At 46.7% G+C, this 27,850-nt stretch overlaps 4 protein-coding genes across 9 annotated transcripts in view; 2 read left to right on the forward strand and 2 right to left on the reverse strand.

The window, feature by feature from the left end:
- Positions 1–4,792, forward strand: part of LOC114843316 (immunoglobulin superfamily DCC subclass member 3-like) — a 12,572-nt gene extending 7,780 nt beyond the window's left edge. For both annotated transcript variants that reach the window (XM_055503402.1, XM_029129750.3), the window contains exons 7-14: positions 509–674; positions 764–1,014; positions 1,148–1,312; positions 1,502–1,690; positions 1,819–1,926; positions 2,060–2,183; positions 2,253–2,352; positions 2,558–4,792. In XM_055503402.1, the coding sequence (XP_055359377.1) occupies positions 509–674; positions 764–1,014; positions 1,148–1,312; positions 1,502–1,690; positions 1,819–1,926; positions 2,060–2,183; positions 2,253–2,352; positions 2,558–2,644 (1,190 nt within the window). In that variant the 3' untranslated portion in view covers positions 2,645–4,792. The remainder of the gene's footprint in view (positions 1–508; positions 675–763; positions 1,015–1,147; positions 1,313–1,501; positions 1,691–1,818; positions 1,927–2,059; positions 2,184–2,252; positions 2,353–2,557) is intronic.
- Positions 4,793–6,536: 1,744 nt separating this feature from the next.
- On the reverse strand, positions 6,537–10,738 carry LOC114843317 (gonadotropin-releasing hormone II receptor-like). Of its 3 annotated transcripts, XM_029129754.3 has the most exons (5): positions 9,573–10,738; positions 8,028–8,544; positions 7,577–7,778; positions 7,098–7,507; positions 6,537–6,999 (listed from the first exon to the last, which is right to left on the reverse strand). In XM_029129754.3, the coding sequence occupies exons 2-4, from the start codon at positions 8,541–8,543 to the stop codon at positions 7,116–7,118; spliced, it is 1,110 nt and encodes a 369-aa protein (XP_028985587.1). In that variant the 5' UTR covers position 8,544; positions 9,573–10,738; the 3' UTR covers positions 6,537–6,999; positions 7,098–7,115. The 3 variants fall into 3 exon arrangements, with proteins under 3 accessions (XP_028985587.1, XP_028985586.1, XP_055359383.1); XM_029129753.3 differs by having other exon boundaries at positions 6,537–7,507; XM_055503408.1 differs by lacking the exon at positions 9,573–10,738 and having other exon boundaries at positions 6,537–7,507; positions 8,028–9,552.
- A 359-nt stretch (positions 10,739–11,097) lies between these two features.
- LOC114842572 (tetratricopeptide repeat protein 24) lies at positions 11,098–15,441 on the reverse strand. Of its 2 annotated transcripts, none has more exons than XM_029128190.3 (14): positions 15,307–15,441; positions 13,936–14,140; positions 13,483–13,776; positions 13,136–13,337; positions 12,856–13,062; positions 12,652–12,780; positions 12,363–12,484; positions 12,204–12,284; positions 12,049–12,119; positions 11,906–11,979; positions 11,678–11,765; positions 11,516–11,580; positions 11,334–11,373; positions 11,098–11,254 (listed from the first exon to the last, which is right to left on the reverse strand). In XM_029128190.3, exons 2-14 carry the CDS (start codon positions 14,131–14,133, stop codon positions 11,170–11,172), a joined length of 1,656 nt encoding a protein of 551 aa, XP_028984023.1. In that variant the 5' UTR covers positions 14,134–14,140; positions 15,307–15,441; the 3' UTR covers positions 11,098–11,169. The 2 variants fall into 2 exon arrangements, with proteins under 2 accessions (XP_028984023.1, XP_028984022.1); XM_029128189.3 differs by lacking the exon at positions 15,307–15,441 and adding an exon at positions 14,808–15,083.
- An 81-nt stretch (positions 15,442–15,522) lies between these two features.
- Positions 15,523–27,287, forward strand: iqgap3 (IQ motif containing GTPase activating protein 3). 2 transcript variants are annotated; one of them, XM_029128188.3, is made up of 38 exons: positions 15,523–15,761; positions 16,135–16,222; positions 16,668–16,824; positions 16,910–16,987; positions 17,291–17,367; positions 17,795–17,862; positions 18,019–18,132; positions 18,211–18,389; positions 18,480–18,564; positions 18,759–18,922; positions 19,036–19,123; positions 19,370–19,533; positions 19,709–19,869; positions 19,948–20,063; positions 20,464–20,627; positions 20,722–20,812; positions 20,967–21,134; positions 21,270–21,412; positions 21,582–21,752; positions 21,820–21,903; positions 22,023–22,094; positions 22,322–22,391; positions 22,481–22,689; positions 22,790–22,942; positions 23,031–23,194; positions 23,442–23,666; positions 23,734–23,874; positions 23,961–24,045; positions 24,193–24,425; positions 24,543–24,675; positions 24,766–24,868; positions 24,969–25,092; positions 25,174–25,261; positions 25,486–25,698; positions 26,075–26,238; positions 26,317–26,439; positions 26,517–26,625; positions 26,690–27,287. In XM_029128188.3, the coding sequence occupies exons 1-38, from the start codon at positions 15,734–15,736 to the stop codon at positions 26,801–26,803; spliced, it is 4,911 nt and encodes a 1,636-aa protein (XP_028984021.1). In that variant the 5' UTR covers positions 15,523–15,733; the 3' UTR covers positions 26,804–27,287. The 2 variants fall into 2 exon arrangements, with proteins under 2 accessions (XP_028984021.1, XP_055359371.1); XM_055503396.1 differs by lacking the exons at positions 26,075–26,238; positions 26,317–26,439; positions 26,517–26,625; positions 26,690–27,287 and adding an exon at positions 25,814–26,068.
- Positions 27,288–27,850: the final 563 nt, after the last annotated feature.

Consider the following 27,850-nt stretch of genomic DNA (forward strand, 5'->3'; position numbering starts at 1 on the left):
CTTCTTGGAGCTGCCTGTCAGCGTCCTGCTCTCATCCTTGACACGTTGAAGGACTCGGTGTTTCTTTGTGTACTTTGCTCTTCGATGTGTGTTTTCTGCTCGTGAACCGTCCCAGGCTGATAAAGGCTCATTGTCACTCCTCCCATCTAACCTCTGATCTTTGACCCCTGAGATGTGTGTGTGCAGTTTGTGTGTTGCCGTGGAGATGAATCACACAGAGGCGAGACAGCACCTGTCTGTCTGATGCAGAACAGGGGGAGAGGAGGCGGGAAGGTCAGAGGTCAACGTGAAGTTCAAATGCAAAGACAAGTTCAAGTTCCTGAATTTGAATTTTCACATAGAAATTATTGACGAAAATGTCAACAAACAATGAAACAAAAACCAAAGAGCAAAACACGTTCCAGGAGACCTTCAGCTTCCTCCTCCTTCTGTTGATCCATGAAGCAACTGTTTCCAGACCTTTGAGGCAGAGCAGTTTTCTGAATCCAGGCTTTGTGTGTTGGTGCAGCTCCTCCAGAGTTCGTGCAGTGGCCTCAGTCTGTGTCCAGAGCAGCAGGAGGCAGCGCTGTGTTCAGCTGCACGGCGTCCGGCGTCCCGGAGCCGCACCTCATCTGGCTGAAGAACGGCAAACTGCTGATGCCCAGCAACAACGTCAGGCTCACCAACGCAAACACGTAAGAGTCCGGGTGACGGGAACGGCAGCCTGTGCTTCAGGCACCGTTAGGTGAAGCGTCACGTGACTCCGCCTCTCCGCCGTCTGCAGGACTCTCGCCGTCACCCGCATCACCCCCGAGGACGAGGCCATCTATCAGTGCATTGCCGAGAACAGCGCCGGCACCAACCAGGCCAGCGCGCGCCTCGCCATCAGCCAGGGGCCCGAGCTGCCGGAGGCCCCCACCGGGCTTCAGGCCACGGCCCTCAGCTCCAGCAGCCTCCAGCTGACGTGGGAGCAGCCAGCGGAGCACGTGGGCCAGCAGATCATCGGCTACGTGCTGCACATCAGGCGGCTGGGGGGTGAGTTCCACCTTTAGAGTCTTAGGTCAGAGCAGAACAACTGGGTGCCGGTTCTGCTGTGATAATCCCGCTTTGGACCTGTATGGGACCACATTCACACACTGCACTATGTAACCTTTGACCTCTGACTCAGAGCTCGACAGTGCAGAACTGCAGGAAGCCGTCAGTAAAACAACCTTCAGACACAAGTTTGAGAACCTGGAGCCGGCCACAACCTACAGCATCTACCTGAGGGCCTACTCTGCCCTGGGAGGCAGCCAGCAGTCCAGCACCATCACCAGCACCACCCTGGGGGGAGGTAGGTCCAAGAAACCAACCGTCAAATTCAGGGGCAAAAACCAAGAGCAGCTGCGTATTAAAGCAGCGGTCGTGTCATCAGGTCACATATTTATTCATTCACTCACGTCACAAAACCGAGGCAAACTGTGACAATGACTAAGTTTTCCACATAAGGAGCTCAACAGTATGCTGTTTCTGTTTTCCACAGTTCCAAGTGCTCCCAGTTTCTTCACTAAAGTCCTGAACCAGACTGCCATGCAGGTGTACTGGGAGCTGCCCAGTAAGCCAGGGATGCTGGAGGGCTTCAGACTGGAGTACCGCGGGGTTTCCAACCCAAGCATCCAGGGGCAGGAGACATTCCCAGCACACATCAACACCCACACCATTTCCCACCTGGGTCAGTGTCACTGGTAGCACTGGTTTCACTGGAAACAGAATCCTATTACCCACAGAAAAAGTTGCTAGGCTAACACGAGCAGACATGTGAGGTGTGTTGCTTATAGAACCAAGTGTTTTTTGGTGCAGACGCAGCAGCAGTTTATGAGATCCAGCTGGTGGCCTTTAACGGAAACGGTGACAGCCTGTCGAACCAGCGCCTCGTGTCTCTGGAAGAAGGAGGGAAGCCTGCAGCAGGTAGGAGCACCCTGACCGTGAAGCAGGAACCATTGGCTCCATGTCGAGCACTTCTGAAGGACACAGAAGAATCTAGATTCCAGACTGATGGAACCAGTGGCACCAGTTAAACGTGCTGGCTTGTGTTTCCCAGCCGGGCCCAGCTGTAACTGTGACCAGTCCGATGGATCGGTGTCGACGCTGCTGATCGGAGTTCACAGCGGCTTCGCCTGCGTCCTCTGCTGCCTGCTCTTTGTCCTGCTGGGATACAGACGCAGGTAAAGCCATGATCAGCATGTTCTGCACCACCAGCATCAGTACCGCCATCCTCACTCTGTCATGTTCAGTTTGTTCTGCAGGAAGCAGGTTACCTGGGAGGCTCCGCCCACTCTGAATGTAGTGAGAGGTCCTGAAAACCACGCGCCGGAGGTCATCGAGCTCAACCAGGTACGCGCTCACCAGCCACAAAGGCGGGTCCTGTTCTGGATCCAGATCTGATTCTGTCTCTATTTCAGGTCCCTCTTCATTTTCATTACAAAACGAGCAAACATTTCCTGGCGCCAGAGTCGATGTCCTCACCCTCCACAGACAGGCTTCTGTGTGTGAGGGTTGTCGCTAACACGCTAACGCTGTTTGTGTGCTCGGCCCACAGACATGCGACTCCGCTCCTGCCTCAGTGATGGTGATGCTTGAAGCGAGTGCACCCAGCACCGGCAGCCACACCTCCTCCTCCTCCTGAAGCCCGGCCTGCGTCGCCTCCTCGCCTCCTCACAGCCCCACGCAGCCTTCAGCTTCAGGAATGATTGAGAAGAGCATCTGAAACCATTCAGGGACGAACACATCCTCCGCGTTCACACGTCGCCTGCTCCAACTTCGATTCACGATGAGACTGAAACCAAAGCCCAATTCCTCTGACTCCGTCGCTAAAGGAAGCATTTGTCACAAACCAGTGTGGTCCAGTTCCTTTGTGCTTTCAGATGCTGATAATGAAACCAAAACCTGTATTTTCAGTTCCATCACCATGTGCCCTGTTTTGACTCCATGAGGCACAGAGGATCCGCTCTGTGATCATCTGAGGCTCAGCAGGTCTCAGTCTGTAGAGGATGAGACCGCTCCTCTGCGCCGCCTTAGATTCGCTGTGTTACCTGTGGTCTGGATGTAGACGAGGCCGACGGCTGCCTGCCCCCCCCCTCCCCCAACACCGCTACAAGCACTACCTCCAAAGAGCTACCTCGGGCTTGGCGTGTCCTGCTGCTGCTCAAGCAAACCTACCTCCTAACCAAAAGGCCCTTATGGGGCCCTGCTGCCATTTCTGTGTACTGGTGCTGATGTTGGTCGGCCGCCACCAGGAAAGTCAGATGCTGCTCATCAGAACCAGTGTTTGATCTGCTCAGATCCTCTTTGAGCCATGACTGCTATGGCTCAGTCCAGATTTCCGCACTGCTGGATACATTGTTGTTATATTGTAGATTATAAAATTGAAACAGGGAGTTGCTAGAAACCTGCATTAGACATGATCCTCTAGAGTCCAGTGGTGGATTCTGGGTGATGGAGTTGATTGAAGTAACCGAGGAAGCAGATGTTTTCCTCCTCTGCAGATCTATTGCTTTCTATATGTGAAACAAAGGTTCGGCCACTTCAGCAATTTCCAAATGGTCTTTAAAACAGCTGTTTGACATCCAAAGATAAATAGTTTCCTGTCTGCTTTTACTCTGCTCCCTGTTCCCAGGGCTATAACCAACAAAACCAAAACAAGTGCCCGTGGTCAAGTTTGACACTTCAGATTATATATTTTCATATATTGAACACGAAGAGCTTCAACTATTGGAATGAGTTGAAATTGCCAAATAATGAATAGATGGAAACACTTTGACCCAAAGTTCAGTAATGATTCAGTTGTTTGTGTTCAGAGCCAGAGACTCTGTTCTGTTCGTGATTGAATGTCTTTACAGCTTCCGCCTCTAAAACTGATGATGACCCTGAGACGCTGAGCGGATCTCACATGATCCTTACTAGAACCTTCTGAGTGTAGATGCCTCATTGAAGAAGCTTTACTGATGAGGTGACGCTCGAATAGACCCACATATTAAAGAAACCACGAGGCCACGTTTAGTTATGGGGTTCATTTGAGTCCAGTGCTCATTTCAGCCGAGTCCGTTACCAGAATAAAACCCAGAATAACCAACTGCTTCAGGCTGCGACGTGGTTATTCTGTTATCTGCGCAGTCGACTCAGCATGACGTTAGTGGCGTCGGGGCTTCAGTTGCATCAGGCAGTGTCATTGTGATTCTCCTTAGGGTCAAAGGTCATCATCAGTTTGGAGCTATTCACTATCTTCACTTTGAACCAAGTGTTTGTGAAATTTAAACCAGAACAAAGTGAAATTTAAAAAAAGTGTTTAGAAAATAATATTGGCTGTTTTTTGTCTAAAACGTTCTTTCAGTTCTTTGTTTTTCTAAAGTTGCCGTTCGGTGACGAGAAAATTCTGCCAAAATAAACATACGTAGTTTATTGTAATGATATTCTAATTATTCCCCCAGTTTCCCTGTTTTTATCATTTTTGCTCTTTGTTTTGTTGGTAGATTTGTAGATCAAAGTGTGTTCAGCTGAAGCTCCAGGCTCAAACGTCTATGGCCTCGTGCTGTTCACCGCTGTAGAACCTAAAACACAAGATGTAGAGATAGCAACCGAAGGCTAGAACCAATGAGAAAAGTGAGGCTTTAATGTTACTGGTTTCTTTTCTCTTAACCTTCTATTTTATGAATGTGTCTTAAAAATAAGAAAAGCGGAGAAGCTTTATACTGCACAGCTTCTGTTTCCATGTGAAATATTTGTCTGTTCTTCTGATGTTTAGACACATGAAACCAAATAAAGCTAATGTAGAACAGCTTCTGTCGTTTGTTGAATATCACACTAAAACAAAGACATCATTTCTATTCTATTCTATTCATCTATCTAATTGTTCAGTTTCATTTGTGCAGACCAATGGTTTTTGATTTTTCTGATGATAAACACTGCATCAACTCTACATGTAAACCGTTTACTTGCTTCAGTCGTCTCACAGGTTGATTATTGCTCCAGTTGATTTTTGCACCTGAACAGATTTCATATGAAGATTAATTTGAGGTTTTTGAATTTGTAAGATCAAAGATCAGTAGCAGGCGCTAATGCTGCACGTCATGCCTGTTAGTGAGCAGCTGCTTTTTACCCGGTTACTGCTCACTTCATGTGAATTTACAGTAGTGGAAGGAAGTTACAGGTCATCCAGAATCTTTCAAAGAGGCTAAGACTCTCATTATCTAAGGTAAACAAGAAAAGATGATGTGAATATCAGGTCAGTCTAGACCTGACCTGCATTTCTGTCCTCAGGCTATAGGCTACAAATCATTTGTTCTGACGCACGGCCCCTTTATTGTTTATTGTCATTATCATTCATGTTCACAGTAGGCAGTGCCCCCGAAAGCAGGCTAATAATAGCTCAACTAAGAACAACAGTTCATCAGTGGAAAATAACAATAAGGGGCAACCTCCAAAATCATGTAAAATAGTGTGAAAGAGTTCAATCTATAACATAATTTGAATGAGAAAACACCAAATGCTCAAATTCACAGAGTTAATATTAAAGAATTCCTTTCTTTGGCCTGTCTCCAGGTAACAGCAGCAGCTATGACACTAGCTACATAAACACAACAGTCTGCACCAGGAAGCAACTGCCAGCAATACGTCCATAAACCTTCAGGCGTTATGATGTTGATCAATCAGTGAGATGCTCAATAGAGAAGTTATTCAATGGTTGGTTCCATGCAGTGGCTCCATGCAGTGGTTCCTTGCAGTGGTTCCATAGAGTGGCTCCATGCAGTGGCTCCAAGCAGTGGTTCCATGCTGTGGTTCCTTGCAGTGGCTCCTTGTAGTGGTTCCATAGAGTGGCTCCGTGCAGTGGCTCCGTGCAGTGGCTCCATGCAGTGGTTCCTTGTAGTGGTTCCATAGAGTGGCTCCTTGTAGTGGTTCCATAGAGTGGCTCCATGCAGTGGCTCCATGCAGTGGTTCCATGCTGTGGTTCCGTGCAGTGGCTCCTTGTAGTGGTTCCATAGAGTGGCTCAATGCAGTGGCTCCATGCAGTGGCTCTGTCACGATCGCACAGATGAGGACCCACATGCACAGCACGACACAGCTTGGAAAGTGATAGGGAAGGTTTTATTCCAGGTATGCGGGTTCAACGAGGACAGTCAGAGACGGCGTCAGGGACAGGCAAGGTTCATACGCGAGAGAGGTTACAATACCGGAATCGTCGAGCGTCAGATCCTGTCCAGGCAGGCAAGGTCGGTAACAGGCAGAACAGAAGACCAGGGCAGACAGGACAGGCAGGGATAAAGCAGGCTCAAAATCAGCAGTCAGGAACAGGGTACACGATATACGGCCGGACAGGATCAATAAACTGGACTATGACGAGGTACACACAAACAACGATCTGGCAAGGGACTATCAGAACAGGTGGTGGCTAAATACAAAATGACTTGATTACTGATAACGTGCAGGTGTGGATAATGACCAGGACAGCTGTGACAAGACGTAAACCGGGAGTGAAGCTAAAACAGGAACAGAAACCAGGAGACTACCAAAATAAAACAGGATGATAAGGTCAATGAACAAAGTCCTCTTCAAAATAAAACTGAGCACAGAGCCAGAACCTGACAGGCTCCAAGCAGTGGTTCCATGCTGTGGTTCCTTGCAGTGGCTCCTTGTAGTGGTTCCATAGTGTAGCTCCATGCAGTGGTTTCGTGCAGTGGTTCCATGTTGTGGTTCTTTGCAGTGGTTCCATGCAGTGGTTTCGTGCAGTGGTTCCATGCTGTGGTTCTTTGCAGTGGTTCCATGCAGTGGTTTCGTGCAGTGGTTCCATGTTGTGGTTCTTTGCAGTGGTTCCATGCAGTGGTTCCGTGCAGTGGTTCCATGTTGTGGTTCTTTGCAGTGGTTCCATGCAGTGGTTCCGTGCAGTGGTTCCATGTTGTGGTTCCTTGCAGTGGCTCCTTGTAGTGGTACCATGCATGGGTTCCATGCAATGGTTGGCTGACATTCAATGCCAGTCGGTTCCAGTACCTGTTGATCATTGACATCTTAAATCAGCAGTTGGACTTCTTTCACCTAATCAATGGACATAATCCAACACATCCTCAATTTACAAACTTCGCCCTAACCAGTGACTTTCGTTCATTTCATTTTGCCTCCTGGTTGCTGGTGGCAGGGTCTAGTTCCCCTCTGGGAGGCCCAGGTCTGGCAGACAGACGGTTCGGGGACGGTGGTGACGGATCACCGAACATCCAGCGGCAGCAGGCTGCCAGATCGGCCCTGAAGGACGGCGTGTAGAAGCCGTAGATGACTGGATCGCAGCAGGTGTTTAAGTTCCCAAACACAAAGAGCCCGTGGTGTACGTACTCAGGTGTGACCTGCAGCATGTCTGGCTGGAACCAGTACCAGATCCCCAGCAGGTAGTATGGAGTCCAGCACACCACAAAGGTCAGCACGATGACCACGGTCATCTTCAGAGTCTTCATCCGGGCCTTTGGGATGATGTCAGTGCCACTGCGGCGCAGGTACGACTCACCTGCTGAGAGAGGGAGGTGCTACGTCAGGGATGTCACTCAGCAGCCGTGTGGCAGGATGCAGCCCGTTTTACCTTTGTCCCTAACGTGCTGCTGGTGGATGTGCAGTAGGATGCGGCCGTAGCAGCAGGTCATCACCAGCAGGGGGACGATGTACAATGTGGTGAACTGGAACATGTTGTACAGTGTCTCCTGCCAGTGGCGGCTGAAGCTGCCATGAGTCACACACTGAGTGAAATCCAGGGCCTCCACTCGGATGGCTCGGAAGATGAACAGCTGCAAGACGAGACACACAGTATCAGTCACACACCTTAACATGTTTCCTGTTCTGGCGTCAGGTCTCTGGTCTGGCTGCGTGGTTAGCATTCAGGGGGAGTAGTTTGCCTGAGCTCACAGCAGGAGGCTTAATCTCCCTCAGAACGCACAACCAACATTCTTGCTGGGATTTATCAGCAGGAGCTGCCGAGCTTAGAACTTTCCTTGACTCACAGACTTCAACAGGACGACTTTGGCCTATGCTGTTACCTGTGGTGATGCAAGAAGCAGGCTGAGGCTCCAGGCAATCAGCAGCATGTGGCGGTTCCTGCGGTGTGCTCTCAGCGCATCCAGTGGGTAGAGGATGGCGTGCTGGCGGTCGAGGCTGATGACCACAAGGATGAAGGCGGAGGCCTGCATGGCGAAAAGCTTCAGGAAGCAGAGCAGCTTGCAGAGCGCGTCTCCTCCGTACCACTGCACCGTCACGTTCCACACTGCGTCCAGAGGCATCACCACAAACGTCATCATCAGGTCAGCGGACGCCAGGCTCAGCATCAGTGGCCGTAGGTGAGATGCCAGGCGCCGGCCACGCCCACACCACACGCTGGCCAATAGGGCAAGGTTACTGCAGGCTGCCAGCAGGAAGAGGACAAAAATGGCCCCCACGCGGATCTGAGCGGCTCGAGTGAAACTGGGAGGCTCCCAGTCTGACATAGGGGGGGAATGGGAGGTGTTGGTGGCTGGAGCCAGTGAAAACAGCCTTAGCGAGGACCGGTTCTGTGACATCCTGTACAAAAGAACAGTCAAGTTCTCTGGCTGCCCTGGGTTCTGAATAAGCACCTTCAATAACAGCAGTTTTCATTAAGTCTTTACTGGGTCTCTGGCTCAACCTGGTTTATTGTGAAGATGGTCCCTAGCTTAGGTTTGATGTTCCTGCCCATTTGTGTAGTTGTCTGCCTGCAGCGATACCTGCTCTTATTGTGACACACTTCCTGTTTGGGCACAGTGTTATTGAAGCACAAAGCACCTGTGATAAAATGGTGCTGGTTACCATGGCAACTGGACCTGGACCTGTGATAATCCAAAATACTCACCTGCTGCGTGTAAAATAATACAGCTACTGTGACATTATCAGTATCATCAGTCAGTGGTCAGTGAAAGTGTCAGGACCGGTCTGTAAGTCCAGACTTTGGGTCTGATCCTGATCCTGGACTCTGTCTGCTGCTGTTGTTATCATATGAACGTTACTGAAAACATATAACAACTTATAATAAAAACCTTTACTTCCAGTACATGCTCAGTAGAATTCATGTGCTACTTCTTTACTTATTAGTATAGTAAAAATACTGTGATGAATTATTAATATTTTACTGTATCTCACATACACACACAGATCCAAAAATACCTGCAGACTCATGCAGTAACGTGATCTCCCTCTGTGTGTGTGTGTGTGTGTGTGTGTGTGTGTGTGTTGATGATGTCACCTTGGTAATCTTTACTCCTCCCTGCCTATCTGAAAACTGTTTTTTTGTTGCTTGACCAGAATCAGAACCAGGCTTTGTTTCCTTTGCTCAGTTAACAACCTGGGTCTTATTCTGTCAGATTCATGCAAAACGGTCCCTGACGGACTACTGCACTCATTAATGGTAACAGCCGGGATCCTGTCAAAACAAGTCACACGATCAGCCCAGTTCTGCAGTATTGTTACAGTATTGTCATGTATTGTTACTTTTACTTTTGTACTTTACTATTTACTAATCAGGTCCTGAAGCTCTGATTGAGGTCTGTTAGTCTGTGAAAGGATCAGTGTTTTACCTGCTCAGTTGCTCTGGGTGGCTTCTCTGCTCATGTCCTGTGTTACCTTAAGAACCAAACAGAGCCAGACGGACCCAACAGGATCAGGCCTGTCTCGGATCAGCTTAGGGTCCAGTGTAGCGCAGAAGCGGCAGCAGCTCTGGAGGCTGGTGCTGAGAAGGAGGAGCCTTCAGCGTCACACACACGCAGCTGGTATGGATGCGAAACCACCTTTAGGGTAGAGCTGGATTCACGTGTCCCTGACGTGGGCTGAGCCCAGTCTACTTAACATGGAGACTCTGAGAATATAATGTTTCATATTCATCACACTATTTTTTACTAATATTATTGTGGTTTGATTCATCTCATTATATGAATTACTGAGGTAGTTGAGTTAAGAGAGATTGTACTCAGTGTGTGAAGGTTCAGTCACTCGTCAGTGGCCTTTACTGTAAGTTAATACTCAGATCAACATGCTGCTGCCAGAGACTTTGTTTATTAAATAATCTCCTAAACCAAAGTAGAGAAAGTTAAGCTAAAAAGACCAGATGCTCGAAGATTTTCATTTCCTGAACCAACACATGCTTTATAGTGAAGCTACAATTGCTAGTTTACATCAGAGTTCAGGTTTACACATTTAGCTGCTATGTTATGAAGAACAGCTGATCTAAATTTCCAATATACTGTATGTCCCCAGTGTCTTTAGTTGTACTGGTCATAATTACTTAGATGCTCCTTCTGATCTTCTGTGGTTCTTTTCTACACATACTCCATCTCCTTCACTTTTACCTGTGTTTCAGGCCTCTTCTTGTCTTGCTCCCGTAACCAGGTCATGCAAATCTTGTCTCTTGTGAAGCCTTGTTGAAAGTATTTTTTGTGTTAATATTGTGCGAAGCCACGTGTAAGTGCAGCCGTGCTGTCATGGATCCCCGGTGTTTTCCTCCAGAGCCGCTGCTCGTGTTCAGAGTCCTTTGCTTTGTTTTAGTGTCCTCCATCACTGTGTGGTTCCGTTCAGCCACCAAACAGGACAGACACACACTGCAGCAGGTGGCCCGGTCAGATCAGCGGGACTGAGCTTCCTTCCACTGAGCACCTGTATCGGGCCAGACTCAGCATCACTGCTGACCCACACACACTCCTCCCCTCTGGCAGGGTCACAGAGCCATAGCCACCAGAACCACCAGAACCAGCAGAACCACCAGAACCACCAGACACAGAGTCAGCTTCTTCCCCCAGACTGTTTCTGAGCTGAACTCTACTGGTCACAAAATCCAGTGACTCAATGACGCTTCACAGACACAAACATAAACGTGCAATAACCACTGTTGAATGTGTGAGCTGCAATTTACATTATTTATTTGTTAATTTTTGTAAATAACTATAATTAAATTGTATTTTTTTGCCACAAGAAAGAACAAAGACAGAGTCAGACCGTATGTGGTTCCTTGGATGTCCTGCGCAAACTTGGCCATTAAAGTTGATTCTAATTCTGATCATTAAATCTATAAAACTTAGAGAAACATACACAAACCAAAACAAGTCCTGGTTCTAAAGTTTGGGTTGAGTCATGATATGACAACACACACAAATCTGAACCCACACTCATGGAACATCGGTTCTACATCAGAGAACAGAACCGAGACCTCCACTGTGACGTCTTGATGATGTCACCTTTGATGATGGGTGGGGCCAGTAAGGTTTGACTGAAAGCAAATTGCAGACAAACACAACTGTTTAATGACGGTTTGTTGTAGTGGAGTTTTATTGGCAGAGGTCCTTTACCTGTTGGAGACGGGGTCCTCCGTGTCCAACCACACCTCACCTAAAAACACACAATTACTTCGCCAACTCAGCTTTGTGTCACATTCAGTAATTAGCTTCGTGTTGTTCTGACAGAACAGGGGTTCTATGTTCTCCTTCTGCCTTCTCTGAACATTCCCTAAGCTCTAGTTAATGGTGTTTACCTGATGTATTAGTTGTGTGAGGTAGCAGTGGTTCACTGAGCTGCTGCTGATCTGACTGGCCTGACCTGAGGGGACACACAAACATGCAGACAACCCAGAGGGTGGATGAGGCCACAGCACATCACACCCACTTCATCGGCGTTACATCCACACCTGTGTTACCTTTGCAGTTGAGGTGCTGAGGTCCTAAATTCGGCTCCATCATTTGCTCCACCCACATCCCATTGACCTTTGGGTTCCTCCTTTGACCCTGTGTTACCCATTGAACAACATGTTATGCAATATAGTTTTTTTTTCTTGATTTGAAATCATTAAACAAACATGTGGATTGTTTACAAAACACCACAGTGATCTGGCTGTAGGTCTTTTCTTGAAACAGGTAAGTCTCACCTGCCTCCTCCTTGTTTTGCTCAGCTGGTTGGCAATCGGACGGTTTGCTTGGACTCTTTGAGGTTTCAGACATCCTGTAAGGAGCATGTTAACATGAGATGAAGTCCGTTGGTGACTGGATGTGATTGGATCAGAACTGTTACCTGCTGTGCAGTCCAACAGGTGAGCTCTGTGGGTGTGGCCTGTGAGGGCGTGGTCTATGTGGACATGGTCTCTACAATTAAAACCACATGCGATCAGTTGCTGAGGTGATGCTGCAGTTGTGTGATTGAGCTGTGGATGAATCACACAATCAGACCTGCAGGCTAACTGGCAGATTCTGCTGCAGGGCCGCAGTCAACTGCTCCACTAGACGATCTCGAACTTGATCTGTATTATCCTAAAAACATAAAAAGCGCTGCTTTGATCCTGTAACTGAAAGAACCTCTACACAGATATTGGGTGAAAGGCGTGTTACCTTGCAGTGAGACAGAACGCTCAGAGCCTCTTTGTAGAGCTGGATGGCTTTGTGCTGCTTCCTCTGGTTTAGGTAACATTCTGCTAATGCCTCACATGTCTGCACCTGAGCCAGGTGGTCCTCTACACACACACACACACACACAGACACACAGACACACACACACACACACACACACACACACACACACACACACACACACACACACACACACACACACACACACACACACACACACAGACTGACTGACTGACTGATTCACAGTGATGCTCAATGGAACTACTATCACCTGTGTCTCTGAACCCCTGCAGTGCATGGATGAAGCTCTCTGCTGCCTCCTCCTCCTCACTGAGCTGGCTGTAGGCAAATGCCAGGTTGCTAAAACACCGAGCCTGGTTGCCACGGTGACCCTGAGAGCCTGTGTGTACACACACAGAGGTGACAGCTGTGTCAGGTGACTTATTGGTGTGAGGTGACAGGTGCACAGTCTAACCGTAGAGTCCTGCAGCCAGGCGGTGGTAGCTGACAGCAGATTTGAATTGGCCCACAGAGTTCAGAGCAGCCCCCAGATTGTGCAGCACCTTGGCCAGCAGGGGGGGGCACTGAGCTGCAGGGCCCAGAGCTGCCTGGAAACACTGCACTGCCTCTTTGAAACATCTGATCCAGCAGTAGGACACACCCACTGACAGGTACAGCTCACCTGGAGCACAGCAGCAAATAAGTTAAAGATGAGTAAATTAAGTAAATCTATTACTGAACACCAGTGTCATTACTCAGCGTTCTCGGGTCTTTGATGTTGTCGGTCAGACTGAGACACTCTGCCAGCACGCTCACGATGTCATCATAGCTGAACTGCTCGGACTGAACCATCTGACTTCCAGCCTCTTTCAGGGCAGAAGCTGCTGAATCCAGCATGGCTGCCACTTTGTAACTGTCTGCTGCTCGCAGGAAAGCCTGAACTGCCAGAGACCAGTCCTGCAAACCAAGGCAGCAGGTTGTGACATTTACGACACTGCTCAGTTGGCTTATTTCCTGCTTTCATTGATTCTTTCTTTTCTAAAAATGCAGACAACTGCTAGTTCTGACAAGTTTCAAATTTGTGTTTTGGTTAAGTTTTAACCTGGGTTCTGGTGTAGCAGTGGCCCATTTCCATGCAGGCGTCCCCCTCGCTGCCACCAGCTCCTTGTGACCTGTACAGGTGAGCAGCTTGGAGGAAGTAGTCAGCAGCTGCTTGGCTCTGCCCCAGTGCATTGTGGGCCAGTGCAAGATTGAACTGGAGGTCAGGGATCCGTTTGGCCTTTGGACCTGGCGCAGCTTTCTGCAGAAAATCCAGAGCTCTTTGAGGCTGTCCAGCTTCCACATAGGCTGCTCCCAGGTTAAAGGAGCAGGCCTGAAGGACCCGAGAGTCCTGAAGCTGGAGGAAAGAGGAGGAAAATTAAAGACTTACCTTATTCATCCCCTTAAGGAAAGTGAAATTCAATTTATTTCTCATTTGCCAAAACACATAAATGCTCTTCAGAGAGAGTGTTCTAGGAAACCCATTAAATCGCAACATGGGGTCAAGCAATCTCACCTGTTGTGCATTCTTTAGTGCATCTTTAAACCAGCTCAGAGCTTCCTCAATCTGCCCGTCCTTCAGAGCTCGATGACCTGCTGATGTCAACACCTCGATGTCAGGTGCCGACACCTTCTTCCTTCTCACGTCATGCTCCTTCCTCTTCCTTCGAACCTTCACATCCTCCTCACCTGGATGAGATGTGTCAGATGCCATGTTGAATCTAAGGGCGAAAAGTCAGGTTGAATGTTAGATTCTCCAAACCAGACTGTTTTTTATGAGGGCATTTACTATAATTTTATTTATTAACCCCCAGAAACAATCGTCTTAAAGCTCTGAACGATTAGGTGAAGTTATATCTGCTTAGTTCTGTTCCATTTAGTGGTAACTTAGTTTGAACCCGCTTCCATCAGGTAGGACGACAACGCAGCAACACAAAACTAAACGACAGAGCACAAGTGGAGGTAAACGCCACAGAGTTGTAACACCACAATATAAATGAAGACAGTCATTTACAACATAGGTCCATTGTTACCATTATTATTATTTATTGTACAACTACTCTACAAGTTATTCTCTATTACACTATATTTGTGTGACATCTGTAGTCATTAGTTATGTTTCATGACATTACAGTATTTGTTTTAAAATACAGTTAACCCACTTTATGAAAAATGCTTATTAATGTGAATTAATATCATGGTGTCATATTAATCATTATAATGCTAAAACCTAAAACTGTTTATATTAGAGAATTAAATAATTATCTCTTGACAACACGGTGCAGACAGTAAATCTATGTCTTCCTGTCATCTTGCCGACAGTTACCTTATGGTAACTCTTCAGTTAAAACAGTTAAGCTGTCGCTAACTGCTAACACAAATACTTACAGGTTGCAGATAAAGATAGAAATCCTCCTTTTCAAATGTCACTTTGTGTTCAGGTCATGAGAAAATAAAAACACAAATAAAGCATGTGGCGTTGGTGAAGCGTGTAAAGAAGCAGATATCAAACACTTGCGCTTGGTAATGCGGAGTAGTTTGGCTCGGTTGCTATGGTGACACTGAACCGCTTGAACCTAAACTCGAAAAATAGTCTTTGAACCAGTTTAAGTAGCATTTTTCATGTTATTGTACGTTATTGTTGGGTGATGTGTCACTTGGTGGGTTACGTTCTGCAGAAGTGTGATTAATACTGCGCATGAATTCTATCTGCTTGTAAAAAAGGAGTTACGTCTTCCGGTTATCTTTGGCCATGTAAGGACGTACACAGTATACAAAAAAATGTTGTTACCGTAATGCCACAAGTAAGGGCGCATACAACACACAAATCTCAACAAATACTCCTGCAAGTTCTCTCTGAAATGTGTCAAGAAAGAAGATGATGTACCTCAAAGACGACAGGACATGCTGGATGATTAAATGTAAATGTTATAATTGATACCCCCCTCTTAGTCCCAACTCATGCGCTGCGCAAACAGGAGATGACGTGATAGATAGTGAGGCGGAGCCAAATAGGTGTGATCAGGTGTGGCGACATGTGTGATTACGTTAATCAAAACAACGTAAAACTACCGCATATCTGGCATGTGAGAGCGCGAGACCGTTCAAGCCAATAGGAGGAGCGGCTGACTGGCCGACCAATCAGAGGACGGCGGGTTCTTTCAAACCACAGACAGAAAACAGTTGAGGGGAACAGGCGGCGTTGATAAGATTCACACTAACGCTTAGTTTTTGATCAACTTTTAATTGAACGAAGAGGAATTAATCGTCAGTTATTTACTGGTGGAGCCGCTGACACGGAGCTAACGGCTAACATGGCGGATTTCGCTGAAGAGAGTCGATGTGAGTAAAAAAAATAGACGCCGTCCTCCTCCAGTCGACACGTTTAAAACCTTTTACAGTTACATCTTACTTTCCACAGCGTAACGTAACATTAAGACGACTTTAATGTTTGTGGTCTTAATGGAGACCTTATTTCCTGCAGATCACTGCACGTAGCCGTTTGTTTATTATAGATTCTGTGATGAGCGCCAACACGATGCATCATATTTTGTTGGTCTTGTGTTGCTTATAATTATTATTTGAGAGTTCACCGTTTGATTTTTTTAAACCCGTAATAAATAAGAGATTATCACCACCGAGGACCTAATCATCAAGCCAGAGCCGCCAGGTCGAAAAAAGTCGAGTGTTCAGACGTTTTGCTTCTCTCGTGTAGATGAACGTCTGACTGCGGAGCAGATGGATGAACAGAGGATCCAGAATGTGGCCTATCAGTACCTGTGCAGGCTGGAGGAGGCCAAGAGGTTAGCGAGGCTCTGCGGGCAAAACACAGCTCGTCAGCCAGCTGATTGTATTCATCATTTTATGCCAATGAAATTTTTCAAATGGTCCCAAATGTGAACACAGACAGTCTCAGGATATCTCTGATTAAGTAAAAAACGATGTGAGACTCCAGGATAAGAAGTATTTCCTGAGATTATTCCTTACAGGAGCAGTGCAGTGCCAGGGTGACTCTTAGTTTTAACAGATGATATGGCTTATGTGGATGTAAAAGGAGAAAAACAAGCCTGTCCTTTACAGGTAAGTGGTGAAGCCTAACTGAAGGATTCATTCCTTCGCCTGATGAAGCTGCCTGGATAAGTAGTGAAATGTTTCGTCCTAGGAGTCCAGATGACCCCTCAGCAATTGAGAATCTTCACAGATTGAAAAAACAGAATTTGTGCAAACTCCCCTTCTTTACCTTCCCAGGTGGATGGAGGCGTGTCTGGGGGAAGAGCTTCCTGCTCCCACTGAACTGGAGGAGGCACTGAGAAATGGAGTTGTACTTGCTAAGCTGGGTCATCGATTTGCTCCCAACGCTGTCCCCCTCAAGAAGATCTATGACCAAGAGCAGCAACGATACCAGGTCTCATGACACCAGAACAATACACATGATGCATGCTTTAATATCTGCTGCATGTTTGTGATTGTTTGTGTATGTATCGTTGCAGGTTGTGGGTCTTCAGTTTCGTCACACTGACAACATCAACCACTGGAGGAATGCTTTAACAGCATTAGGGTTGCCAACAGTCAGTAAACGCATTTATGGATTTTGTTTTCTCCCATTTCTGCCTTTGCTATCTCCATCTGTCATCACCTCTGGCTGCTCTAAATTTCCAGCATCACTCTCCCTTTGAGTTCTCACCTCTTTTTATTAGTATTAGTAAGATGAAGAAGGCATACACTGTGCACAATCTAGACTTCAGTATGATTTGCTTATAAGAGGAAAAAAATGAGTAATTTAAGTGATTTTTTTTTCTCAACGCTCAGGCGCAGTACCATCAGGGTGCTGATCAGTTGATTATACTGATCGCATATTTCTTTCCGCCTAGATCTTCCATCCAGAAACTACAGATGTGTACGACAAGAAGAACATGCCCCGAGCCGTTTACTGCATCCACGCACTCAGGTAGCTCCCACATTTATCTTGGACCTGTACAAATCAACAAACAAGTCAAGCTTTAGGTTTGTACCAGTAAAAGCTAAATTAAGGGCACCATGTAAACATGTGATATACATGATAAAGGCAGGTACTGACTCTTTTTATTAATCCCAAGACTGCATCATTGACCATCGGGTGATTTTCCAACCTTGGCTCCATCCAGCACAGTTGATATGATGGTGTGTTATCCAACGCTATGCTGTAGAAATGGTGACTTGCTTTTTCAGTTGTCTCATCAGGTGCGGAATGTTAGATGTTCAGCTTCTGTTACCATGGTGATCTGTACGCCTGATCTAGGTTCTTGATATAGAAAAGCTGAAAGGAGCACAAAGAGCTGGACAGGAGTCAAGGACACTGTTCACCTGACTCATCACCTCTCTGCTTCTCTCTGCAGCATGTTCCTGTACAGACTCGGTTTGGCTCCACAGATCCATGACCTCTATGGAAAAGTAAAGTTTACAGGTGAACGCCTGAATGTCTAGTCATCAGAAATCATGTGGCGATGCAGGATAAAATACTTAAAGTAAACCAGAAGCAGGTTTTCTCTTTGGGAAACATTAAATGTTCTGTGTGACTGTATTTACACTGAGTTCTAGTCTTCATCTTGTTCATCTTCAGAGGAGGAGATCAACAACATGAAGTTGGAGCTGGATAAATATGGCATCCAGATGCCGGCATTTAACAAGATTGGAGGAATCCTGGCCAATGAGCTGTCCATGGACGAGGCTGCAGGTGACCAAGGAGCACTTTGAGAGTCTGTGAACGGGAGGTGGCACTGAATTCTCCTTGCCTCCCTTTTTTCCCCATCAGTCCATGCTGCAGTGATTGCCATCAATGAGTCTGTGGACAGAGGGGACGTCACCATGACTGCGCAGGCACTGAGGAACCCAAACGCTATGCTGAGAGACCTGCAGGAGGAACTGGTCAGCGTCTATCAGGAGATGCTGCAACAGGCCAGACGGAGGAAAGCTGAGCAAGCCGCTGGAAAGGTGAGACTGTGAGCTCCCGCCTGAGCTCCAACAGGACTGTGAAGGTGGCTTCATGCAGTGCATCATGTTAAAACACTGTGTTGGTTTTAGTGCCGCAGCGGTGAGGAAGAGAAGGATATTTATGAAGAGTACCTCACACAGAGAGAGATCCAGCACAACGTCAACATTGTTAACAGTGAGACTTGTTCTACATTTTGTCATATCCTTCATGTGATTATCTGGAGCCTGCAGTTGAACTGACAGATGACTCTGCAGGACTTTTCCTGCTTCCAGGCCTCCGCCCCTAAAATTTAACCATGTTCTCTCAGGTTTATTCCCACATTTGGTTTTTTAATTCCTAATTCTTTATTGTAACCATGTTTTTGGCAGTTCAGTCAGCTCTGGAGCAGGTGGATGAGGCTCTGGACTCAGCTGATGAACTTGCTCTACTTGCTGCTCTGCATTTGCCGTGTTTGGCCCTAACGAAACTTCGTACTGACAATGGTCTCTGGTACCTGGAGCAGCTGGCTGCAGACCGCCAGCAGAAAGCTGTGGTAGAGAAACACACACAGAAATATATATAAATATATATGTATATATGTGTGACTGGTACTCAAAGAAGTACAGTCACTGTGACCTCTCACCTTTGTTTGACCTCTAAACTCAGGATGAGGGCTGTGTCGATCCTCTAGAGCCTGACGAGCTGCAGGAAGGTGTGACTGCTGCCAATCAGGAGGCTCAGAGAGCTCGAAACAGTGAGTAAGGGAAAAGACCCACAATAAACGCTGATGTCAAACGACAAGGGCCCCGATTCCCAATATCTCACCCAGCCGCTTCAGTTTTTAAAAAGCATTTAATTGGTAGTTGTGAGTATTTATTTCTGACTGAAGTAAAAGAATCTTTTCCTGAGTTTTGATAGTTCAGTCCTTACTGCTGTCAGTCTCCTTAATGATCAAATTAACGCTCTGATGACATCAGCTCCTGTCTCCTTTCTGTTCTAGTGCATGCAGCGTTGCAGAGTGTTAATGTGTCGTTACGCGGCTCCGACCCCCGACACACCGTCAGCTGTCTGATGACCTCTGACCTGCAGTTGCCAGTAGTGTTTCCTTTTGCTGCCACTCTGTATCATACAGAGCTGCAGCTGCTACAAAGACGAGCTACACAGGTACGACCACGAGAGGCACGGCTGCTTCACGTGTTTATCTAAAACAGCACCAGTTGTTTAAGGGGCTGAAGGTAGCGTCTATTAATCTTGACCTTCCCAGCTGTAAGTGAGAGAGGTGAGACCTCGGGTTTTGATCAGATACTCTAATTACGTTCTGTCTTTTATTTTCCATTAGGGAGAGCTGCAGCAGGAGGAACTTTTTGTTGCTGTGGAGATGCTGTCAGCTGTTGCTCTTGTCAATCAGGCCTTAGAGGAAAGGAATCCCCAGCAGTTTAGCTCCTCGTTGCTCAGTTCATCTGCAGGATTGTGTGATGCCGATTACACTCTTCTGAACAGGTGAACCTGTCTGTGTACCTGTTTCCCTATTTACACCTGTCTGACCAAAGATGATGACAATGTCATTTCTGTGTTTAGGTACTTTGAGCATCTGCTTGCTGTGAAGCACAAGGCAGGAAAAGATCTACTGACCTGGAATCAGCTGCAGGAAGGGATCAACTGTGTTAACAACTCTGTGCAGGATGAGCATGAACGTATGGAAACACACACATCAGTACACACAGTATGCTCTTCAGCTTCATCCTCTATCGCGGTCTTGGCCTAAAAACTCACTGACTGCAAATCGCACAATTTCAGGAGTCTGGGTTGTGCATTGACTAAAGTGCCTCTATGATTATTGAGTCCTGAAGTTGCACATCATAGATTCATCCTCAGCTCAGGATCAAATCCACAGCTTCATCATTCATTAGATCCTCTTCACCACATACTCCATCATCATTTGTCTCTCTGAGATCAAACATAGTTTCAGTTCATTCTGATTGATCAGATAAGATAAAGGAGGCAGGAGCAGAAACTCCTGCTGAACTCAAAGTGAAAGTCAGACTTTGTTAAACCTGGTTCCTAGAATGATCCCATGTTTTATTCTGACCCCAGAGCTCCGAGCTGTGAGTCTGGTGAACAAAGCTGTGATCAGAGAAGACTCACAGCAGCTGCTATCTGTTCTGCTGCTGCCCTCCTGTGGAGTGGATGAGGTTTTACCTGCAAACGCCTGCAGATACCTCAGCCTGTTGAGCAGGGCCAGGCAGCACAAAGCTCAGGTAAGTCAACAGAGATACGGGGCAGGAAACCACAGCCACTCACAACGACTCCTGAATAATTATAAAGATTAAAGATATATCATTGTCCAATCAGGTGAGCAGAGACCCAGGAGCTGAGCTGTGGTTGGCTGATATCCAAGAAGGAGTAAGGAACACCAATCAGCAGAGTCAGGACGCACTGAAGCGTGAGTCAGATACTGAGACCTGCTGAAAAGTTTTTGGTCTGATTATGACGTGATGTATTAATATCTTCACTGTGGCAAGATACAGTTTAGGTCTAATTTAACAGGGCAGCAACAGACAACTGCTAACTGTGAGTGTGTGTCTGTGTGTTTGTAGTGTGTCTGTCGGTGGCTGCAGTGAACCAGGCTGTGAAGGAGAACAAAGTGAGTCAGACCCTGCGGGTTCTGTCTCTGCCTGAGCTGCAGCTGCAGGGGCTCATTTCCAAATGTGCTGCAGATTATCAGAGGGAGCTTGGTGCTCTGATCACACACAGGATCCGAACAGGTGACTGGCTGTGACAGTCTGACCTCTGACACAAAGAAGTTCCTCTTCACATGTCACAAATTATGCTGAACTTATATGACATGTCACTGATGGCTTCCTGTCAGAAGTAACGTGTACATGTGTACGTGCACGCAGGAGACAACAGGAGTTCTTGGGTTCGAGTCCGGCTGCAGGACGGATCATCTTATTACTTCCACCTCAGCAGACTGGAGGGAATGTGGGAGAAACCAAACGGCTTCATCCACAACAGCATATTCATTGACAGACAGGAAATCCAGGTGAGACTCAGTGAGAGTCACAGTGCGGTCACACCTTAGATAATGTTCCTTCTCTTCACTGCTGTCTGGGGTTTGTTGGATTTCTAACTCTGTTTATTTCTATCTTGTCTTCTCTGACTTTTGGTGTGATTTGGTACTTTTTAAACGTGACCTCACGTCTTAACTGCAGGAAGTCATCAGCAGCGTTTCAGCTTCTTACAGCCGCAGTGTTCTGTGGAGCAACAGCGAAGCGCTCGTCGTTCGTCTGCAGGCTCTGTGTCGAGGTTTTCTGATCAGACAGCAGCTGGAAGCTCGTCTGCGTTACCTGCGCAGTCAGACCCCCTCTGTCATTGTCATCCAGGTGAGTGCGCTACTGATTGTGGAGAATACGGACTCTCCCACGGGCAATAACGTGTGTTTGTGTTCAGTCTCAGTGGAGGAGGCTCGTCCAGCAGAGGGCCTACAGGCAGCGGCTGCAGTTCCTCTACATGAACTGGAGAGCAGTGGTGAAGGTTGGCAGACGATCAAACCTTTATTCTAGTTGAAACAGCTTGTTTATCTTATCTATTGTAAAGCTCCTCAGTCAGTGGAAGGATTCCTTCATGTTAATTAATATTGGTTGTTTAAACAGATCCAGTCTTTTGTCAAGATGTGGTTGACAAGGAGAAAATATCGAGCTCGACTCAGATTCTTCAGATGCAACGTGAGTCCTTCGTTTTTTTTGGTGAAAACAGAACCAACATTTAGACATTAGACTTTGGTCCATTTATTTTTTCTACGGGGAAAACACTTTTTTACAACTGCAGTCAAAGGCTTAAAAGACCTTGACCCTGTTCTCACCTTTTATGCCAAGCTAATAAGCCTGAACCATCTATCAGCGGCTCAGAGAGCAGGGCCTCCTGTCTCCATGGTAATGGTGTGTATTTACAGGTGGACGCCATCATAAAGATCCAGGCTTTCTTCAGGGCCAGCAGAGCACGAGACCAGTACAGAATGTTGGGTATGTTTAATCACAAGCAGCAAATCTGCGGTTTTGTTTTTATGGTAAAGCTGAGTAAGCTCACTCCTCCCCTCTCTCTTCTGTCTCAGTTCATTCCAACACACCCCCCCTGTCTGTGGTCAGAAAGTTTGCTCACCTGCTCGATCTGGGCGACACTGACATCAGAGAGGAGGCGCAGCTACTGTGTCTGAGAGAGGAAGTGGTGAGGAGCATCCGCTACAACCGTCAGCTAGAGACAGACCTGGACCTGATGGACCTGAAGATCGGTCTGCTGGTTCGCAACAGAGCCACGCTGCAGGTATGAGCCCAGTCTGTTACACGTGATAGGTGAGCTGGTCTCATTCCAGTCCCAGTCCTCATGGTGTTTGGCCTTAGCAATAATAAACCTGTCTGAACAGGAAGTGGTGTCTCACTGTAAGAAACTGACGAAGAAGAATAAGGAACAGCTGTCAGACATGATGGATCTGGAAAGATGTAAAGGACTGAAAGCACTGAGTCGAGATCGGAGGGAGAGACTAGAGGCCTATCAGCACCTGTTTTACCTGCTGCAGGTGAGAGCACCTTTGCTCCATGTGCTTTGTGGCTCAGGTTCGAGTGTTTCTGTCCTCATCGTACCTGCTGCTCTGTTCCGTGTTCCAGACGCAGCCTCTGTATCTGGCTCAGCTCATCTTTCTGATGCCTCAGAGTCGCTCCACCTCCTTCATGGAGATGTTGGTTTTCACTTTGTTTAACTACGGCTCTGACCACCGCGAGGCCTTCCTGCTGCTGCATCTTTTCACTGAGGCACTGCGATTTGAGATTAGGTACTGGACAGTTAAACCTGTGGATCTTTTACTCATGGGCTGGAACCGAACTTTACCCATGATCCATGAGAAGTGTTTCTTATGGAGAAGTGTAAGCTTTCAGCTCCTCCAGGAGTCTGTGATATTACATTACCCTGCTGTAACTTGTCATTTCTGCATCTCCACAAACTGACCAATAAGCTGCATCTGAACAAAGATGTAACCAATTGTTTGATACTGATTCCTTTCTCTGTCTCTGGGGTGTCAGACTGAAGGTGGATCAGCCTCAGGATGTGGTCACCGGTAACCCCACTGTCATCAAGATGCTGGTCAACTTCTACCGTCACGCTCACGGTCACAACGCCTTGCGGGAGTCTTTGGGCTCAGCTCTGCAGGATGTTCTATTGGACCGAACCCTCAGCATTAGGACTGACCCAGTGGATGTTTACAAGACCTGGATTAACCAAACTGAGACCCAAACTGGAAACAAGAGGTCTGAACAAACAGTAAATAAACACGCTAGCATAAATACGTTTGTCTCACTTGTCTGGTCCCTGCAGCTCTCTGCCTTACGAGGTGTCTCCTGTAGAGGCTCTGTCTCACCCTGAAGTCCAGAGACGCGTGGACATTGCCATCATCAACCTGAAGAACCTGACGGACCGCGTCCTGAAGGCCATCACGTCCAACCTCCACAAACTACCGTGAGTGTCAACCTCTTCACCTCCTCAAACTCTAATCAGGCCTTCACTCGCACTTCGGTCATTTCTTGTTTATTTCTATGTTGTAGTTATGGTTTACGTTACACAGCGAAAGTCCTCAGAGATTCACTGAGGACAAAGTTTCCTGAGGCCAGTGAGGATGAGCTCTACAAGGTAAATGTCTCAGGTACCAGATTAAACCAGTTTAACATATGACAGGAGTCTTTCACAAACAGGATTCATCAAACTGAACCAACAACTTGATTGGCTACAGTGTCGTGTTTAAATGATTATCTTTACTGCTCACCTCTGCTCAAACAGATCGTTGGGAACCTGGTCTACTATCGTTACATGAACCCAGCCATCGTAGCTCCTGACGGGTTTGATGTAGTGGACCGGTCCGTGGGTTCCAGTCTGCAGCCGGAGCAGCGCCACATTCTGGGCTCCATTGCCCGAATGCTACAGCACGGTGCCTCTAACAAACACTTCCATGGAGACGGTTACCACGTCAGAGCTCTGAACCAGTACATCAGCCACACCCACAGCAAGTTCAGGTCCAACCTCAGATTCTCTCCGTTCAGTTTTGATTAATAGTCCTGCCTCTCTGTCCAGCTGAAGTTAGTGCAGCTACTTAACATATGGTTGAATGTGATCAATCTTATCATTAACAGGAAATTCCTGCTGAGTGTCTGTGATGTTCCCGAACCAGAAGACAGATTCAGTATGGATGAGTACTCTGAGCTGCTCATTGTCAACAAGCCTGTCATCTACATCTCCGTCAGTGAGCTGCTCAACACTCACAAGGTTAGAGGACATCAGACCTGCTCCTTGTTGTGAACCAGGAGTTGGACTAGGGTTATACCATGTCTGTTTCTGTGTAATATCTCTTTCCAGTTGTTGCTGGAACATCAGGAGACTTTGTGTCCAGACCCATCAGACCCGCTGAGACTGTTGCTGAGTGACTTAGGATCTCTCCCCACGCTGCAGGAACTCGTTGGTACTGTAGCTCATTTCCTGCCTAGTTGTAGTGACCATACGCTGCTGCTTTGAGACGGAAACCGTCAAAGCTCATTCAGAGTTTTTCCCATGTTCTACAGGAGAATCCTCATCAGCACCTGATCCAGAATTAGAGTTCAGTAAGATGGAGGTTTCTTTGACTCTCACCAACAAGTTTGACATTTTTAACGACGACAAACCGGATGCTCGAGGGCTTCTGCTCAGGTTGGCATCTTAGCATCAGGTAGCTTAGGATGTTAGCTGCGCCTGCTCAGGTAGCTTATCCTTCTTTGCTTCTTTTTAAAGCACGAAGCAGCTGATCATTGACGTCATTAGGATTCAACCAGGTGAATCTCTGAGTGACATCCTTAGAACATCCACCTCACCTGATCAGGTTTGTAAATAGGCTTTAATTTTCACATGTGTTGATTAAATTAAAGAGCGTGTGCGTGCGTGCGTGCGTGCGTGCGTGCGTGCGTGCGTGCGTGCGTGCGTGCGTGCGTGCGTAATGCGCAGATTGTTTTAAAATGAATCAAAAGGGAATGAATGAATTTTGAATCGAAGTTGAGAGATATATAAGTGAAGCCTCAAATGAATATCCCTACAATCCTCCAACAGGAAGCGTGTCACAATTGGCTGCTTCAGAGTCGAGCTCGGCAGGATGCTCGAACGCCAGAAAAGATGAAGAGGAACCAGTCACTTGTTGCAAATGGCAACCTGGGTGTGGAGGAAAAGAAAAGGAAGATCCTGAGGAGCCTTCGTCGTCTGGAGCTTCTTGGAGTGTTAAGACCACCTGAGATTGAAAACCAGATCTTGCAGATGATTGCCAAGGTGACACAACTCAAACACCAACTTGTTGATGAAGAATATGTTTAGATTAAAATGCTCTGGAGTAAATGTTCTCCAGGTAACATGTAGCATCAGCCTTTAATTTCATCACCAACAGTACCAGATGGCTGGGCAAAGTGATCTGCTGCAAATCCTCTGGTGAACGCAACCTAAATAAAACCCTGGTGAAGTGGTCAGAGAATGTTTCAGTCTCTCTGTTACATTTCCTAAACTAGAACTTAGAACAAACCTTAATCCTTTGATTTAAATCTTCAATTGAAGCAAATTTTTAGAATAAGATGTCAGTGGAGACTGATTACGAACATTACGAACGTTGTACGAATGAATGACTGCCAGTGTCTCCTGCCCATTGCACCAGGACATCCGTCAGCAGCGTCTGCGCCGGCAGCGGCGAGGAGCTGAACTCTCGAAGCTTCGACAGACTCTAAGCAGCCTCCACGAGAAGAGCAGCTTCCACAGTGAACAAGTCGATTACTACAGACACTACATCACTTCCTGCCTGGACAACCTGACTGCTGGCAGGTAAAGCTGAACCATGCTGCTTCCCCCTGACCTCAGATCAGTAGAACAGAAAATGGAAAACACTTCCTTTTGTTGCAGCAACTCGACCAATAAAAAGACAGAGACTAAAGTGAAGAAGAAGATTGCTGCGCTGAGTTACAGCGCCGCCCGTCTGCACGAGAAAGGAGTCCTGTTGGAGATCAAGGACCTGCCGAGCTCCCAGTAAGAACACCTTGGATATTATTAACAACGGTAACCACAAGCGTAGCTGTTCTAATTGTTCCTGGTGGTTGTTTCAGGTTTAAGAACGTCATGTTTGACATTGTTCCCGGTTCTGAAAGAGGAAGTTTCAGTATTAAAGCTCGTTTCCTCGGCGTTGAAATGGAGGAGTTCCTTTTAAAATACCAGGTAGGTACCTGCTGTCAGCGCTGAGTCGTGCGTTTCGCGTGGTTGATGGCCGCTTGTGTTGCAGGACCTGCTGCAGCTGCAGTATGAGGGTGTAGCTGTGATGAAGATGTTTGATAAAGCGAAGGTCAATGTCAACCTCCTCATCTTTCTCCTCAACAAGAAGTTCTTCAAGAAATGATCCAGGGCGTCTGTTTGCCTTCACTCCTTAAGGTTTTGTCAACGTGTCACTTGTATTATTTAATAGTAATCATGATGTTATTTCAGTACTTTTACATATTAACAAATACATAAATGTATCTGTTCACTGTAAAGCTACTATCATATAAACAACTCGCTGATAAAATAACTGTAAATATTTTCTGTCAGTTTCTTTCAGCTTTTTCTTTGCTGTATGTTTTTCATTTATAAACATTTTCTGCTCAACGGTTCGATGAGTTAATTGATTAAGTGGCATTAGGTTGAGGAAGCACTGGTTGCTGCAACTGCAAGTGATTGTTAAAATTCAGAGAAATTTCTCAAATAATTAGCTTTTGTCCCATAACTCGATTGAATTTTTTAACCTTAATTAAAAGTTTCTGTTTTTAAATCCAATGACTGTTCTGTTTAGATGTGATAGAATTATCTTAGATTTGTTCACAACCTGTAATGTAGAAAACATTTGATTCAAGATTAAAAAAAACTTTATTAATCCCAGAGGGAAATTACTTTGCACATTTGATCGCTGTCACGGTTGGAGGTTCACACAAGAAGGAAGGGAGATTAAAATAAGAATGCTAACACATCTACACACACTCACATCTGATTAGTGGCTATAGTTTTATTATACGTGTTATTGCAGATGAAGATCAACCCTCACAGACAGAGGGGGGGTTGTACAGGCTGATGGCACCGGTAGGAAGGATCTCTGGTGGCGTTGCGTTCTGTGGAGCACCTTATGCTGATCAGCCGTGACTGACCGTCACATGTGCAGGATGGCACCACTTATTGTTAATAACACAGACCCCCCCCCCCCCCCCTTCTTCGGTCTCCGTCAAAGCGCACGGCGCTGAACCCGTCAACGTTAACGCTGAAGTCGGGGATGACGTCATGCAGCCAGGTCTCCGTGAAACACATCAAACTGCACTCAGCAAAGATTCTCTCCTCTCACTAGAGCTGTCACTTCGTCCATTTTATTATCCAGTGACTGAAACGCGGCTTGAATCTTCTCACCTTCTCTTTGCGCAGC

This window comes from Betta splendens, chromosome 16 (genome assembly GCF_900634795.4).
Source record: "Betta splendens chromosome 16, fBetSpl5.4, whole genome shotgun sequence".
NCBI classification, from domain to species: Eukaryota; Metazoa; Chordata; class Actinopteri; order Anabantiformes; family Osphronemidae; genus Betta; species Betta splendens.